The sequence below is a fragment of the Crocodylus porosus genome, unplaced genomic scaffold (assembly GCF_001723895.1).
Source record: "Crocodylus porosus isolate Cpor-Errol unplaced genomic scaffold, CroPor_comp1, whole genome shotgun sequence".
Classification (NCBI taxonomy): domain Eukaryota; kingdom Metazoa; phylum Chordata; order Crocodylia; family Crocodylidae; genus Crocodylus; species Crocodylus porosus.
Window position 1 is genome coordinate 56,040,942 of NW_017728951.1, and position 16,829 is coordinate 56,057,770.

General features: G+C 40.8%; 1 protein-coding gene across 1 annotated transcript in view; it reads right to left on the reverse strand.

Annotated features, from left to right (window-relative positions):
- Nucleotides 1-892: 892 nt before the first annotated feature.
- OPN4 (opsin 4) overlaps nucleotides 893-16,829 on the reverse strand; it is a 29,429-nt gene continuing 13,492 nt past the window's right edge. The window contains 7 exon segments of the mRNA XM_019555551.1: nucleotides 893-1,073; nucleotides 2,236-2,263; nucleotides 2,266-2,342; nucleotides 6,594-6,758; nucleotides 12,474-12,541; nucleotides 12,544-12,641; nucleotides 14,603-14,806. Coding sequence (XP_019411096.1) covers nucleotides 893-1,073; nucleotides 2,236-2,263; nucleotides 2,266-2,342; nucleotides 6,594-6,758; nucleotides 12,474-12,541; nucleotides 12,544-12,641; nucleotides 14,603-14,806 — 821 coding nt within the window.

Below are 16,829 nucleotides of genomic sequence, written 5' to 3' on the forward strand. Positions count from 1 at the left end.
AGCACTGAAATGGTGGGAGTAGTAGTACCCAGACCATTTCAGGGGGCCACAAGTTAACCCCTTGTGAGCTGCATGTGGCTTCTGGCTTGCTAGTTGGGCAGCCCTGGGCTTAAACAACAAAATGAAATTCAACAAAGGCAGATGTAAGGTAATACACTGAGGAAAGAAAAAAACAAATGATCTAATACAGAACAGCAATAACTAGCTCACTATAGCACTAAGAAGGATCCTGGGGATATAAAAGATCATATGTTCAACATGAATCAGTAATAATGTAATAACATTGTAAGAAAAAGAAATGCAGTTTTGGGTTGAATGGTATGCAAGATGTGAGAACTGACAGTACCATTCTACTCAGCATAGACCTCAGGTGGACTACTGTGCCCAGTTTGGGACACGAAATTTTATAGAGATTGTAAAAAAATCTGGACAAGATCCAGAGGCAAATGTTAACAATTATAAAGAGGCTGGGCCATAAGCTGTACAAGGTTGAAAGAACTAGGTATGTTACTTGGAGGAAAAAAGGGGGAAATGACAACAGTTTTCAAATATCCTATATAAGGAAGAAAAAGTACAATTGTTCCTCCTTATTATAGAGGGTAAAACTAGAGACAATGGGTTTAAGCTACAGCAAGGCAGCTTTCAGTTAAATCTCAGGGAGAAAAAAATCCTAGATGTAAATATGGTAGGGAGAAGGGAAGTTCTGGAATCTTGTTCTTTGTAGGCTTTCAAGAAGCTAGATAAATCATCCTAGACAGATGTCTAGGAACAACAAGTGTTGCATCTGTGGCTGGACTAGATAACCCTTGAGCCCCTTCTAATCCTATGATTCTACAGGAAAATTAATTACTCTGCACTTAAAACCACACACCTCTCATGGACTTTCCTTGATTTAGTATCTGAGAGAGAAGACGGGTGTTTGGTTTTTTTCTTTCTGCAACCCATTTATATCAGAACACCGAGTGGCAACAGTGGCTCATCTGGTAGAAGGATAGTTGCTGTAAGACTTGGAGTCTTTTCAGGATGCTCTCAGGATGGATCCAAGGCATGGAATGTATTTTACAATGGCCATTCTAGTAAATAAGAAATAGAACCAATCAGTTCTCTCTGCCTAAATAAAACTGCCAGCATAAAAATCTGCTCACCATCAATAGTGTATTTATTGAGAAGTTCAGACACATACTGCAGAGATTAAAATTTACTGGGCATATGGGACAATGTTTCCCAGATCTCTGCTCTCTTTTGCACAATTGCCCAGTAAAACTGTTTTAAAGAAATAAAATATGAGTGATTTATAGTGTTCTGCTGAGTCTGGGTTTAGTATTGACATTGCTTGGCAGATAAGAATATTAAAATGTCATTTTTCTACTGAAAGTAGATATTAAAATGTTTTATCTGCTTAAAGTTTAAAATTGGAACAAAAATTAAACTTCTAGCCAGTTAAACAGAACCTTAAAGAAGAACTATGTAATTAATTATTTTAATCTTTTCATAAGCAGCTGGTTTCCTCCTGGGTATCTATTTGTATAGTACTGTAATACACTGTACAGTAAACCATTCCTCCTATGTGATGCCTAGGATTTGTTTTCTGCATTAGATGCCACCCTGCAACCCAAAAAGGTTTTCAGGAGAGGTGAAGCAATATTGTGTGGCCTTTCTCTACACTTGCCTTAGGACTGACCCTGAATGTTCTAGCTAATGAGAAGTAGTTACTTGGCACCTGAACTGTGAAAGCCTGAAGAGTTAAGGGTAGACCCTAAACACAGGAAAGAAATGGACTCATTTACCAAACTACAGTTCTCACTGGCCTGATTAATTTAAGAAACTGTACTATTTGGAACACTGACAAATGTATTCATCTCCCAAGGAGATATTTTAAAGCAAAACACCATACAACTTGGTTTTAGCTGGGAAAGGTCTCTACCTTTTATCTGTGATCAATGAATACAGATCATTCCCCCCTCCCAATGTCTCTAGCTCCCATCTGCACAGTAATTTGTTCTGAGTACAAACTCCACTGACATTTATAAGGCATTCAGAACAGGATTTCTTTCTCTTTTTTTCTTTTCTTTTTGGCTTTATGCCCTTTTGCAGTGGTAATATGAGCAGGGGAAGCAGAATTCATGCACTAGCGAGCAAAAGCATTTCAATGAATCTATGAAAGTTTTATCAGGGAAATAGTTAGCATCTGGTTTTCTTTGCTATATTAATTCTATCTGAAAAGAGCCGACTTACCTGAATTTGGGATGAGTAATGGCATAATGATGGGATTGTGAATGGCAGAAGCTTTGGCAATCACAGCTGATATGGAGTTCATGTAGGGTGTCAGGACACGGGAATATATAGAGTAATGCAAATTAATTTTTTAGTAGCTTATTTTGCACTGTTGGGCACAATTTGGTACATGTCCAAGGACTGTACTACATGGCTGCCACCCAAGAGAGGAATGTACAGTAAGATTGGGGGGAGGTAGGGTTAACCTACCAGTGGGAAATGTTCCATTCTGTCCTTGTAAGGGTTGACTTCATCTCTCTCAGTCTCATTTTATCTCTCTGAACACAAGTTCAGCCCAGACTTATAGCTCTAAAATCATGGATCCCACTTCCATCAACCAAGCTATCACCAGGTTTTTTTTATTGACTAGGAACTCCCTTTTCTGAATAGGCAGGAGGAATTCTAAATTGCCCCTCAGGGCACAGATAGAAGTGACAGTTTTTGCCTGATCTGGCCATAGAAACTGGTTTATTGCCATGACTAAACACAAGCACAGTTACAGACCACTTAAATGGTAGATTGGGCAAAAGTGTGAATCCTTATTGCATGAGGTGTTGGATGAAAATATTTCAAAACTTGTGTCTATGCTGTCTCCCAGCCTTGAGCTGTTTTCAGAATGGGAAGGGGGGAAAGGGAGCAGAGGAATTTGTCTGAGTTTTTTTCAGCCCCCACTGGAGGATGGGGGAAGGCTCCTGCTGAGGTGGCAGGGCTCCAATACACCCACCCTACCCTCCAGTGCTGCCTGGGAACCACTAGAATGAGATCCCTCTTCTCCCTTTCACTCCTCCCATTCTGAAAAAGGGACAGGTTGGAAGGCAGGGGGGCCTGTTGCTAGGGGAAACCAGCTGCAGGCTGGCAGCTAGATTTCCCTTCCCCGTGAACCCAACAATGAACTGCTGTTTGGTCTGGGGTAACACTGTAATTCAGAATACTTCCAGAAAAATGTTCTCGGTTACAGTGGGGAGCTGCACTTCTGTTTGAACCCTTAGGCTTTCTAGTAAGAACCTCTTTTCCTAAAGATAACATCCTTTCCTCAGACATAGTTCCCCTTGCTGAAAGAGATATTATCAGCTATTATCCATAACAGCTACTATCAGCCCCAGTGCAATGCTTCCAATTTTATCTGGCCCTCATTAACCTATTTCTTGCTCTCAGGTGCTTAGGTCTATAACCCTTCCTCCCAACTCCCTCATGCACTGACTTTCTTTGCTGTTATGGCAGCACAAAATGCCCCTTCTCTTCCATGGAAAGTTTCCTATGATATTATGTAGTGGCCTAACGTGATACTGCACCAAGCAGAAATAAGATAAGGTGAGAGCTCATCATCCCTTTTAGTGGAACTTTCTGTTACATTTATCAAACACAGTTTATGGTCTCTGACCAAATGGGAACAGGCCCCTTGAAGATATCAGTGGAGTTTCTTCATGGATTGCTTCATGGATGACCACAAACATTCCTTCTCAAAACTAACCTAAGACTTCTCTGTTAGCAGTTTTCAGTTCACAGTATCCTGCTCACCAGTTCACCCTTATCCTCCTTTTGAGACATAGCTCCCAACTCTACCGTGATATCATTAGTCTGCAGCAGGGCTATCCAACTTGCAGCCCATGAGCAATGTGCAGCCCACAAGATGAATTCATGGCTCCCAGGCTCCTGATTCAGGTACTGCTCCCTCAATCCTCTCGTTGCTGCTGCTGGGGACTCTGTGGTCCCCATCTTCCCCCTTCTCCGCAATTCAACTTTTGCTGCCTGCTTCTACCCCTGGGAACAGGGTGGGGTAGCCTGTATGGCCCAGGAAGGCTGTGTTTTGGGATGAATAGGGCACCCATGTAGAGCTTCACAGTGCAGTGGGGAGGCACGTATAGTGCATTAAGGAAGGAGTCCAGGCCACAGGGGATGTGTAGCCCATGCAGCTGGTGCCTCTGGCTGCTCAGAAGTTAAACAGCCTTGGTCTGGAGAATAAATTCCCTGGAAATATTTGGAGAACATTGTTATGGGTGATGCAAAATGTTCTGGTTGGGCTGAAAAGTTGTCTCACATTTTAAGCTCCTAGAAACCTATTTACTGGGGGAGGGCAGGAGGAGGTTGTCAATGTTTTGGTGAAAAGTGTAGTTAATGAGCCAAATGATGACATAAGTCTTCCATTTATGGTGGCTGTAGGGCACCATCATCACTGAGCATGTATTGTGTCAACTTAATCTTCCCCAGCCAAAGAGATATTAGTAGTTACTCTTCCCTGTTGCACATTTTGTTGGTCTTTGAGGCTCTCTGGCCTCCCAGATTCCAACACTTTCCCCACATGGCATAGATTAGGAGACAATGTATCTAGTTAAACAGTGGTATGTTCTGAACTTCAGGACTTAGTCTGTTTATCTTTTTAAAGGCACAGTAGGTTCCATAAGAAGCAAAAAGGCACAGCTCAAAATTAGAAAAAAAAACACATAGGAAAAGACAAAGTCACTTTTCTTTCCAGATTTCTTCATAAGCAGGATTTGTAAATATTCACGTCAACTTCTAGAGGCTTATAAATTAGGCCTTGCCCTATTTTTGAGAGCTTATCATTCAAGGTATAGCTTAAGAGTGAAGTCTAGCAAGAACTTGTGGTTCCTAAGGACAATTTTGAATCGCACAGATCTGTCCAGCCTCTGGCCCCATGCTACTTGATTTTACCACTTAGTTTTTCAAGACATCTCCTTGACTTTCATAGAGGCATCTTCAATCTTCCCTTGTCTACCTTGATTTTCTACCCTAAATATCCAGTCCACTTTGGTCTCTGGGGGCATGTCTACATGAGATGTTTACACAAGTTGCTTAATTAGCCCCATAGTAAATGTCTCAGTGTCTACATATGCAGTGGTTTTAGAATGGAGTAAACTAATTAACTCCTCCATAGATTAGCATTTGTAAACACAAGTACTGTCCTATGGCAGAATTTTTTACTCTGCAGCACCACATATGTAGATGCTGGCAGGGCTGGCTGGGGCATGAGGGTGCCTAGCAGCAAGCCCCATGCTCCAGCCAGCTCTTCCACAGCATGTTGAGCTGGGTCAGAGGAGCCCCAGGCTGGCAGGTTGACCCCCTGGGCTCATTCCTTTAACTCATATGAATGTACTGTGGTCATATGAATGTGCTGTGCATGAATATACATGATGCCTGGGAGCAATAAGGTCTGGTGCAATATGCGCCAGAGTTTATTGCTGCACATTAATTGCATGTGTAGACATGCTCTGTGTGAAGGAAGACAAGGTTGCACCAGCCTAACGTTACTAAAATCATCATGGAACATTAAATGATTAAGAGGAGAATCTGCTTCCTTTGCGGAGAGGATTTAAATTCTTATCTGATTGACCCTCTTGTTAGAGAAAATGAACACCTTCTGTCAGCCAGCTTGTTCCTTTCTAAGGGAAAGGTTTTAGAGCGCTTCCAGTTGGTTGCTTTCTTAAAGCTTGTAATAACCTCTTCCTTATTTTTCAGATATATAGAAGCATTTCAGTAGAGTTTTTCACTTAAGGATTTTAGTTTGCTTTACAAATAAAAACAATCTAAGCCTTCCTGGATGTAGATAACTTTGTCATATCTATTTTAGAAATGGGCAAGGTGAGACAAAAGTAAGGTTAAATGACTTACTGATTATCACATATTAAATCAAAAACAGCAGCAAGATAGAACCTAAGACCCCTAATGCTTGATCTCATACTCATAACTAGGTTGAATACCCAAGAGAGGGTATTTACTTATTATGCCTTTAGTCTGAAACATAGATATCAAATGCTGATAGATTAATAGGTGGAAGAAGTGCAATATGGTTTACATTTAAAATTCCAGTACTCATTGTTACCTTTATGTGCATCACTAAAAGACTTGAATCAAGAAACTTAAACACAGAGAGCCTGATTTTGATTTCACTTCTACTGTTGTAAATCAGAAGTAATTCCATCTAAACCAATGGATTTACACTAGTATGAAACTGAGCGTGAGAGAAGAACTGGCACCACAGTATATCTTTTTAGCCCCAAGTAACCATATGGATATGTTCAAATAAGCTTGCATAGGGAATCTGAATCTTAAAATTCATTAGCATGATTTCATGTATTGCCAATAATTAGGTTTCTTGTTTTAAAAAATCAAATTGTGAGAAAAAATGCAGTTAGCATATCTGGATTTGTCACATTCCCCCCCCCCCCCGAATGTGTGAACATTTGTCATTAACTTCAAGCATGAGAGATGACAGCTACTTTGACTTTCACCATTTGCTTCTCTTACAGTTTCACACCTTCTGGTTTCACTGAATTTTTTCTTGCTGACATATTTAGAATTACCCAGCAAAAGCCACCAGAGCTACAACAGAATATGGTGACCAGGAAATGACGTAAAGCAAGATGACAATCAAGGCAACTTTGGCCATCTACCATTCATTCTTCATCCTCTGATATTGCCTCTGGGATTCTTTCTTATCACCATCAGAGCCAATGGTCTAAAACATCCTGGGGGGAAAAAAGCATTATTACAACAGGCACAACAACAAAAACTCTTGGGAGAGGAGGATTAAGTAAATGCCTTCACAAAATGAGACAGACAGCTGGCCCCTAACCAGGAAATGCTAAAATGACCCCCAGACCATATACCATCCTGTACAACTGCTCTGAAATTGAGGCTCTGTCCTGCTCATGCTAATCAATGGCAAGATTCCCTTTGACTTCAGCATGGCAAGACGGAGTCCAGTGTTAACGATATCTTTCCAGAATAAGGCTCTTGATTATTCAGATACCTTTATTAATCTATACATTGTCCGTTAGGGTAAATCAGAGATGTGGGGTGGAAACATGTCTGGAAAATTTTCCAGTGCCTTATTTTTCTGTGTGCAATTTTCCATTTCTAAATATTCATTGTTTCATAAAATTCATTAGTAACAATGAATGGATGCCAATACAATATTAGGTAAGCTTGGCAGTTTCAAAGTTGTAATTGTTTTCCAGGTGATTATCCCTAGGAAGTGTGTGAGAGAGTACATATATGTTTTATTGATTTTTAAACAGGAGGGTAAATACACTCACATAATAATTCAAACCAAAAATCAAGTTATGAGTTTCACCTAATTGGCTGTGCAGGTCAAATAAAAACCAAAGCTAAAATTCTTATTTCATCTCAGACTGGAAGCAAAAGCAAAACCAAAACTAAAACTGTGATTAATTTTTGTTTCACTTTCAGTTCAGCAAATGCACAGAGCAGTGTCTCATTTCTGTCCTTGAGTTGGGAAAGCTGGAAGTATTTGCATAAAATCTGTTAGTTTTTTAGTACTTTTGGTTTGAAGTAGTCATCATAATGCCTAATCAGAAAAAAACTAGTGTGGGGCATCATTATAGTGAAGTGCAAGCCACTGAAAGAAGGAAGAAAGTTGGTAGATGTAAATATTGTGCCCAGGAGTATGCTAACAACACAATGAGAATGAAGAAACATTTATAGCATGTAGAAACTGTCCTGAAAGAATACAAGCCATATACAGAAAGCTATTACAACCAAGCGGTGGAACAAAATCATCTGAATAAAGTCTACTTCAGGAACCCTGTGCAAGTAAACAAATGAATATGTTAAACAACACACAGTATAGACTAGCATCTATATTGTTTTAAAACATAATAATTTTAAAAGTTGTTAATACAACTGGTCTATTATTTATTTATTTAAAATATTTGTATCCTGCTTTTCTGCTTGCACTAAGCACCCAAAGTGGCTTGGGCTTAACAATATATACTTTTTAATTACACAGTAGATAAATAGTTAACTATTTCAGCCCAGCAGAGTGAGCCATGTCCTCTGGCCAATGGCAGAGGCCAGACTATACTTCCTTTTGGCTTTGCTGTGCCAGAGCAACTGAGCAGCAGAGTATTTTTTCTGGCAGGGAGGCAGGAAACAAGCTGCCTGCTGCTTCTTCTTCTGATGGATAAGGCCAGACTAGAATAGGCTAAAATAAAAACCTTTCTCCCCTTTTGTTGCAAGAACTTGGTAGCTCAAGTGAAATAGCAGATTGGAAAAAATGGAAAATGAAAATGTTGAGCTGCCAGGTTTGGGGGAAGAAGAAGCAGGGTCCTCACTCAAGATCATTGGCACCAGATATGTGATCCACCATGAGTAGCTGTTCAAGACAGTCAAGCTTTTTATTAAGCTTTGTGGAGAAAATGTCAAAAGAAGATCATGAAAAAGCAGATGAGACATTAGCTTGAGCTATATTTGCAAGTGGTACACCTCTTTCCATAACTGAAAATCAATACTGGAAGGAACATTACGAACTATCTGCCCATCATATAAGTTACCATCACATTATTGCTTATCACATTCTCTCTTAGATAGAGAGTATGGTAGAGTTCAAACAATAGTTATTCAAAGGATTGGTCAAGCAGAATCACTGACTCCGATGTCAGATGAATGGTCTGATATACAAGGAAATTCTTTATTGAACATCATGTTAGCAACACCTGAACCAATATTCTTGAAAGCAATCACTACCACATCGTCTTGTCATACAGGTGAATACATAGCCAAATTACTGAGTGAAGAGATTGAAAGTGCAGGTCCCTCCAGGGTACAAGCCCTTGTAACTGATAATTCAAGTAGCATGCAAGCTGCATGGCAAATATTAAAGGCAAAGTATCTCCATTTAATAATATTTGGCTGTCTTGCTCATGGGTTGAATCTTCCGGCAAAGTACAAAGTAAGTGTGAATACAATCAAGGCAATATTGGTAAACTGCAAAGTGATTGTGAAGGTATTCAACAATCATTATGTCGCTAATCAGACTTTGAAGAAATTACAGAAAGAGAAGCAGGGGAAGGAAAGTGCACTTTTATTGCCAGGAGAAACTAGATGGGGCTCAGTTACAAAGTGTTTACACAGTTTGCTATGCACAAAGAACTGTTTGCAGAGTGCTTCAATAGATGACAGTATCCCAGATAATTTCCATGACCTTTCAGAAGCAAATTCTCAACAACAATTTGTTCTGGGTTCGAGTTCAAGGAGCATTCAATTTGCTACTACCAGTTACAATGGCTATTAAGAAACTTGAAGGAGATGCACCAAGCCTTTCAAATATTTCAGAGATATTCAGACAACTGAATGAAAAATCTAACTGAGCTTTTCCCGCCGTTGCCTCTGTCCCAAAAAGAAGTAAAACAAATGTTTACTAAGAGATCTGAATTTTGCTGTTTTCCAGTTCATCTGGCAGCAAATCTTGTGGCTCCTCAACACAGAGGAGAACATTTATCAAAAGATGAATTATCTATTGCTTTTGATACAATTATGGAAGTAGTTAAGAATGTCCCCAACATAGACGAAATAGCTGTGATGACAGACATTGCTGAGTACTGCACCAAAAAAAACTTTGAAGCAGACATCTTTGGGCGGGCAGCAAAGAATATGTCTCCTCTCACATGGTGGAAGGAATACTGTAACACCTGACTGTTGTCCAGGATTGCTCTAAGAATCCTGAGCATTCCACCAACAGCAGCTTCTTGTGAATGGAGCTGGAAGGCTTTCAGCTTAATCAAGACAAAAAAGAATAGACTAACAAATGAACACACCGCTAAGCTTGTTTCTATTTCTCAAGATCTCTTGCTTCTGGAGAACCAGTCAGAAGCAAAATTAGTGAAGAAGATGCAGTGTGATGATAAGTTGCCCTTGCCCATAGTCTCATTGGTAAAACCCATCTTTTAGTGAAAGAGAATGTGATTCAAGTAGTTGTGAATCAGATTTGCCTCAATCTGATTCTGAAATGGAACTAATAAATAGTGCAACTGAATCTACATATAGTGACAGTGAAACTGGAGGTACCAGTGGAAGAAAGTTAAACTCTGTTGAAGTAGATGAATGGACAACCACGGTATATCATGCACAGTAGAGCTGTGTGAAGCTTCTGTCACAAATTCGATTCAGAGGAGATTTGGCCTGATTTGGTGGCCAAATCTCTTGAATCCAAATTGAATCAGGAGACCCATTAAAAGGTCCAAATTGAATCTGAATCCTCCAGATCAATTCAGAGAGATTCAGAGATTCAGATCAGCCAGGGAGAGGCAATCAGAGCTGGGTGGCTGCAGGTTCTCCCACGGCTCCCTTGGTTCTGCCTGCCTCTCCCCAGGTTGGGGGAGCTGCAGGAGAAACCCCCACAGCTGCTCTGCCTAGCCCCAGCCTCCTGGTACTTATAAAAAAGAAAAAGAAAAAAAAAAGCTCCGCATTCACCAGCTGCTGCAGCAATGATTGGGGCCTCTGAGGGCTCATGGAAGAGCACCCCCACCACACAGTGCACAGCAGTGGCGGGCAGCAGGGATCGAACCCTACTTGGTACCAGCACAACAGCTGTCACCTCACGCAGGTACAGCGTGGCTCAGCCGGGCACTGCACACTGTCTGGGAGCTGGGGTGGCTCCACCAGTCAGCCCAGCACTGCTTAGCCCCAGTAGCCCCAGCTCTCACACAGTGCAAGGCACCCTGCTGAGCCATGCTGCACCTGCACCATGGGGCAGCTGCTGCACTGCTGCCAGGTGGGGGGGGCAATCCCCACTGCCCTCTGCTGCTCCCCACTGCATGGGGGGACTCTGCCATGAGCCCTCAGAGGTCCCAATTGCTGCTGCTGCAACCAGTAAGTTTGGGGCTTTTTTTTAAGTGATGGGAGGCTGGGACCAGACAAGGCAGCCATGGGGGCTTCTTCTGAGGCTCCCCCTGCCCAGGGAGAGGCAGGCACAGCTAGAGGAGCCACAGGAGAACCTGCAGCTGCCCATCTGTGCCTGCCTCTCCCCAGCAGATCCAAATCTCTGAATTGGCGCCAAATCTCCAATTCTGATTCAGCCAACTCAAATAGGGATGGTGATTTGAATCACTAAATCAAATCACTGTCCTCTGAATTGGCCAAATCCAAATTGAATACTTCCTTATTTGCATAGGCCTAATGCACAGTTCTTTGGATGTGCTAAAATTAGTGTGTCAACAGTTTACAGTGCCTTCATTTTTTTTCCTTAAATTTAAACAAACAATGTAAAGGAAGTACATGCTATTGTATATTGTCTTTACATTTTTACAAGTATTCCAATAAAAATAATTTATTTCCACATAAAGCTTTGGATTTGTTTGAATATAACATTTAAACCACATTAAGTGGGCTGTATTTAATTTTTTTCCTAATCAAATATTTCAGTTCAAATACTTGCGACTATTAGGACATAAAATTAACATGGGGTACGTTTTAGTTTTGTTTACCAAATATAAGTCAAATAAACATGCTAAATCAGATCATTCTCTATTTAGGGTATTAGAAAATTTACCAGAAAACCCACATCTCTGGGGTAAATAGGAAAAATATTTCGTTATTTTCTAGGATCAGATTTTTTTTCTTACTACTGCTCTGTAGTTCGTAGCTCATGTGTAGATAGATACATTGTTTTCAATAGCAATATTTAGTCATTCTGCTACTCCATAGAATTTGAAGTGGCAATATTTGGCCCTTAATTTGCAATTTTTATAGTTTTTTTTTTCATAAATTCCTGCCATGTTTTACCTCCTCATTACTTTTTGTTGAACACTAAATTCAAAGCTGACTTTCTCCTCCTTCTTGTAGATGGCTAGTACCTTGCAGGTTAGCCCTTGAATCTATTTACTGACATGAGACTGATTGTATCTGTGCAGACTGTTGGCCTGTCTAGATCAAGACATTGTGCAAGAGAGAATTCTGAACAGCTTTACTTCCCTTCTGCCTGGGAAATTGTCCACTGTCTCTCTTTCCTTTTTTTCAAAGCTACTTTGCATAAGTCTAATGCCTATGCAGAGGAGCAAAAATAATACCGCTCCTCCCCCGCCCCAACATCTGGTCTTGATTGGCATTGAGTCAAACAATTCTTTAGCTGTATTGGGTGCCCCTGAAATTTCTCAGTCTTTTCTAGTCTTGATTCATCTACTGTTGCTATTCACACCCTTTTAAAATTGCTAGTAAATATTGTAAACAATGCTGAGGCTAGTAGAGAACTTTGAAAACTTCTTTCAGTATTCACCTTTTTTGCCATGCTAAAATTTAACTGGAAATTTTTGCTTTTGTGCTTCAGCCTTTTATATAAGATAAACGAAGGTTTTTTAAATTTACACTTTTATGGGTTTTTGGTTAAAGATAAAATCCAATCTGTTCCCTAAAGAAGGAATGGAACTTGAATATTGGTGACTCACTTGTTGGCATTCCTGACAGCCCTGAAAATATAACTGCATATGATAGCAGTCAGAGGAATAAAGAAGACAACAAGCAGAACAGGTGCATTGTGTAGGCACGGACTGAAGGGATAAAGGTTTTGTAGTCCCAGGAACAGGAAGTCAGCAGTCCCTCAGGAACATAACCACCTTAAAAGAGAGACAGAAGAAGAAATAAGCAACAAAGCAATTTTTACTGGGCACTATATGTATGTATGTATTTATTTATTATGCAATTTTGGTGCAGCAGCAAAGGGAGAAAGCATTAGCAATATCTCTGGGATTTGAAAAGTATCTAATCTGATTTTATTTGTTGAAGAAAGAGATTTAATAGGGACACTCGTTTTTTTTTTTAACAATTCTGATAATTCCTGACTCCATTCATCTTCATGGGCTTAGAATTCTAAAACTCTTAACTGTGTTATTTTAAAGGTTGATTCTTTGTTTATTTCAATCTCTGGGCTTGATCTAAAGCCCACACTAATTTGAGGCATTGTTCCAGTAACTTCAATGGGCTTTGGATCAGACTCACATTTTCCAGAGTTTACTATTTCTCCAGTTATCTCTGAAATCTTCATCTCTTGGTCAGGAGTGAAATGAAACTGACTACAATAACCACCACTTTTTTATAAATTCTACAGGGAACAGAAATTTTCTGTGCAGATCAAGTTAATATGGTCATGAAATAGATAATCAAATAAGTGGAACAGGAAACATGTGCAAGATCTGCCTGAAATTAAGTCTCCTTGGAGAAAGCATGTCAAACTGTTAAAAAAGTAAAGCAAACTGTCAATGCCAAATTATTTTTATTCTCATTACTTTAATTCTCAGCATTTTCAATTATGGCTTCTGTTAGACCAGCTCCAGCTCTTAAAAATATTGTACCAGATGTGCTCAGATACATCCAATTATTGCATGAGGCTCAGTGTTATGGATACAATTAGAATCTAATTATAAGAAAGCAATTATAATACCCTTCAAGTAATTATTCTGCCTCATCATGTTAACTTTCATTCATCTAATAGTATTTGTCATATTGCTGTCTTTAAATCTTCTCATTTAAACTTAAGTTGCTAACATTAAACAGCTGGAATTTGCCAGCTATGCATCCTATTCAGTTAGGAAAAAAAAATAATATCTGAGCTTGCTGCAGCAGACTTGTGGGCAAATGAATAAGTGGTATTTTCTCAGTTTAACCCACCTCTGCACATGACACCTATGGAGTGCTGTTTCACAATTTGGTACTGTGATAGCAGTGGGTTTGGGCCTTCTACTGATAGGTTGAAGTTCATGTTACCTTAGGTCTAAAGTAATTGAAAGATAGTGATTGTTGGTTCAAATGAAATAAGTTAATGGTATTGGTTTGGTTTCTAACAGAGAAACACAAAACCAATTATTAATTCTATTTGTAAATTTTCAGTTTGCATGGATGCAAAATATATGTGCTGTAATTTACATACACAAAATCAATAAAGGAACATTACTACTAAACATCATCTGTAGAGGTGGGCTCAGCTAGGAGCCAAATGGCTAAATGGGCAGAGACAGTAAACTGTTTTTTCACCTCTACAACTGGTCTCTCCAGGGCAGGGTTGAGACATATTGAAAGACTATGAAATAACCTCTGGTTGCTCATTCTGAACTCCTTTTAGATGTATATAGAGAGAGATGAACTGAGGTTACCCAGGCTCTCAATATGGCAATTTTTATGGGCACAAAGTAATTCTGAAAACTCATGTAGTATGTTTATCTCCCTTTTACTTTATATTCAGTTCTACATGACTGCAGAAGGTTATGAAATGTTATGTAAGTCTGTTTTGCATAATTTTTGCCCTTGAATTTATCTACTATTTTTATTGAATGTGCTAATGAGATTTCTAGCAAAAGTGTCAGTGTAATGTATTTACTGTGATACATGCAGTGTAATTTTTTCTGCTGGTTAAACATCTTAAGTCTCATTAGCTGTAAGCAGTTTTCCTCAGAGTGATTTCTTCAAACTCTAGTTTGCATTTAAATCCTGTTTATTCAGCCTTTCATCTAACCAACCCATTCCTTAATCTCTCATTTACTCATGGTATGAAGCAAATAAGCTGTTATTCCCTTCCACTTACTCCATCCAAAGAAGGGTGGAAGGCTCCAAGCCAAAGAATACAGCCAAACTCCTACCAGGATTATCAGAGCCTTCTTCCTGGACACCACCCCAGTGGAAGCCAGTGGTCTTGTGATCACAAAATATCTTTCCAGGGCAATCACCATTAATGTGATCATGGATGTAATGCCAAAGAAAGCACCGCAGAAGGCATACAGCTCACCACCTTTCAAGTGGAGAGTACAAATACAGTAAATAGATTAAACCAGGGGTGTCAAAGACTGAGCCTGTGGAACCCTATCATTCAGTCTCCAGTGATGCCAATGAGTCTTGAACTGGATCCACACACTGCATGTGGCATCCCCCATGCCATCTGCAGCACACCCAAGCCCTGGCCCCTTCCCTCATGCTGCATGGGCTGTGTGGGCCAGTCTAGCGCATACTGCATGTGGTTTAGCGGCTGGTCTGGGTTGCATGCTGCATGCCTGCATTGGCTTGACCCCATGCACTGGATCTGGTGCACAGAGCCAGTCTGTGGCCCCAGTGCAGTCTGCAGATCACCTCCACACTACTTATCTGACCCAAGGGGGCCAGATGAGTTTGACACCCCTGGATATCATCCATACTGGTGATGCCACCAATCCTGGGAGAGAAGCTACCTTTCATAACAGTCCCAGCCCAGATCCACATTTCCTGCCAGCTAAATTCTTTTGGAACACTGTGGGCAAAGCAGCTGTAACAATTTATGAGCTGTTGGCTGCCCTTGCTAATTACATTATCCATGAAAATCTACTTCAAAGATTTCATTTGCTTGTATTGCTGAAAACAGTGACACAGTATATTTCACTTATTTACTTCTGAAATTTCTAGTGGAAGCATTTCAACAATCCTGCGGTAGCTCATTTAGCTTTAATTTTACTGTAATTCCCATGGGAAAGAGCTATTTTAGTTCACTGTGTTTTTACATTTACCCAGACACCACAGAAACACTCATATCCCAGGATGATGAGATAAGCAAACTTTGAGGAAATATTCATAAAATGTTGAATATATTCTTGAGTTTGTTTATAATTATTTAACCAGCTCTAGAGATTAGACAGGTTCTATTTTTATACATCCATGTGTAGTCTTTGCACTTGCATAGTGCAAACCTCCAAGAAACAAGCTTTTTGTCAATGAGGACCAACATTACAACAGCATATCTCTTGTTCTCTGCTCTATTCACATCTATCCAACAAGCTGAAGGAGACAGGGGCACAGGTGGTCTTCTCATCTGTCCTTCCAGTGAGCAGACATGGATGACACCATGAGACCTGGATCAGAGAGGTCAACTTGTGCCTTTGGGAACGGTGTCTGGGGATGGGCTTCAGCTTCTTGGACCATGATCCATACTTCAAGATGAGAGACATGCTCGGGTGGGATGGGCTTCACCTCTCTTCCAAAGGTAAGTGCATATTCTCTTTCAGGCTGGCTGATCTCCTCTGGTGAGCTTTAAACTAGGCTCACTGGGGGAAGGGGAGGATGAGGTCGGAGGGAGCCTCAGAACACCAAACCAAATGTCACCCACAAGAACAGCCCAGCCAAGACTGATGACGAGCACAAGAAATACCCAGATAAGAGACCCAGATAGTCCTGGGATTGGTGGGGGGGGCGGGGGGTGCATACACCTTCAGGAGGCCTTAAATGTCTACACACTAATGCTTATAGTACGGGGAACAAGCAGAAGGAATTTGCCCTCCTGCTAACTAGCACAAACCCAGACATAGTGGGGCTGACCAAAATGTTGGGGGATCCAACACACAACTGGGCAGTGGACATCAAGGGCTATAGGCTGTACAGGAGGGATAAAATAGGGAGGAAAGGCAGGGGGTGTGGTGCTCTATGTCAAAGAACAATTCACATCCTCAGCAAGCAGCTGGGTCAGAGGAGGGTCAGACTGAAGTGCTCTGGGTCAGAATACAAGGGGGTTGAGGGGAAAGGGACTTAACGGTGGGGGTCTACTACAGACCACCCAACCAAGCAGAAGAGCTAGACCGGGAATTCTCAGGTCAGCTTGCGGAGGCAGTTAAGTCAAAGGATGTGGTCACAAACTAAGCCCGCTGGGGGATGGGAGGACTACTGCCACTGCTGGCACGCTGAGCGACCCTTGCAAAGCCACCAGACCGAGGCACTTAAGGGAGCCCACCCCTGCCCCAGCCCTGGCACAATCTGTGGGCAAGGCAAGAGCCCCCAAGGGCACACTTGCCTGC